Source organism: Eimeria mitis, genomic scaffold (genome assembly GCF_000499745.2).
Source record: "Eimeria mitis Houghton genomic scaffold, Emh_scaff1340, whole genome shotgun sequence".
In the NCBI taxonomy this organism is placed as follows: Eukaryota; Apicomplexa; class Conoidasida; order Eucoccidiorida; family Eimeriidae; genus Eimeria; species Eimeria mitis.
In genome coordinates, this window is record NW_013568836.1 from 8,426 (window position 1) to 9,209 (window position 784).

Here is a 784-nt window from a genome sequence, read left to right on the forward strand (position 1 = left end):
GAACCCCTGTTGCTGCTGCTGCTGTTCCTGCTGCAGTGCATGCAGCAGCAGCAGCAGCAGCAGCAGCAGCAACTGCAGCAGCAGGCCTGAGGTGTATGTACATCTGCTGATTATCTGCAGCAACAACTGGGATCCGATCCCCACACACTGCAGCAGCAGCAGCAACAACAACACAACAGCAGCAGCTGCAGCAGCAGCAGCAGCTGCTGCTGCTGCTGCGGCTCATCTCCCGTTTGTATTTCCCCTACAACAGCAGCAGCAACAGCAACAGCAGCAGCAACTGCAGCAGCAGCAGCAGCAGCAGCAACTGCAGCAGCAGCAGCAGCAGCAGCAAAATGAGGGGGGCCCGGTACCTCTCTATTAATCCCTTTGGGGGCCCCCCAGCTGTCTATACACCGCAGCAAGCAGCAGCAGCTGCAGCAGCAGCAGCAGCAGCAGCAGATGCTGCTGCTGCTGCTTTTTCGTATTTCTCTTCTCCCCGTAATTATAATTTAATTAAACAAAATCAATGCAACTCATCTTCTCTCCTTGCAGCTATCAGCCTCAGCAGCAGCAGCAGCAGCAGCAGCAGCAGCAGCAGCAGCAGCAGCAGCATCAGCAGAGGTAGCAGCATGGCTTGCATGCACACCGCAGCAGCAGCAGCAGCAGCATCAAGTCTACGCAGTGATGCTGATTCTGCTGCTGCAGCAGCACCAGCACCAGCAGCAGCAGCACCACCACCACCACCAGCAGCAGCAGCAGCAGCAGCACCAGCAGCAGCAGCAGCAGCAGCAGCAGGAGGAGG

The 784-nt window shown here is 57.4% G+C and overlaps 1 protein-coding gene across 1 annotated transcript in view; it reads left to right on the forward strand.

Annotated features, from left to right (window-relative positions):
* Positions 1 to 611: 611 nt before the first annotated feature.
* EMH_0034970 (uncharacterized protein) overlaps positions 612 to 784 on the forward strand; it is a gene marked incomplete at both ends in the record, with an annotated part of 1,219 nt that continues 1,046 nt past the window's right edge. Inside the window, one exon of the mRNA XM_013494932.1 lies at positions 612 to 782. Within this exon, the coding sequence (XP_013350386.1) occupies positions 612 to 782 (171 nt within the window). The remainder of the gene's footprint in view (positions 783 to 784) is intronic.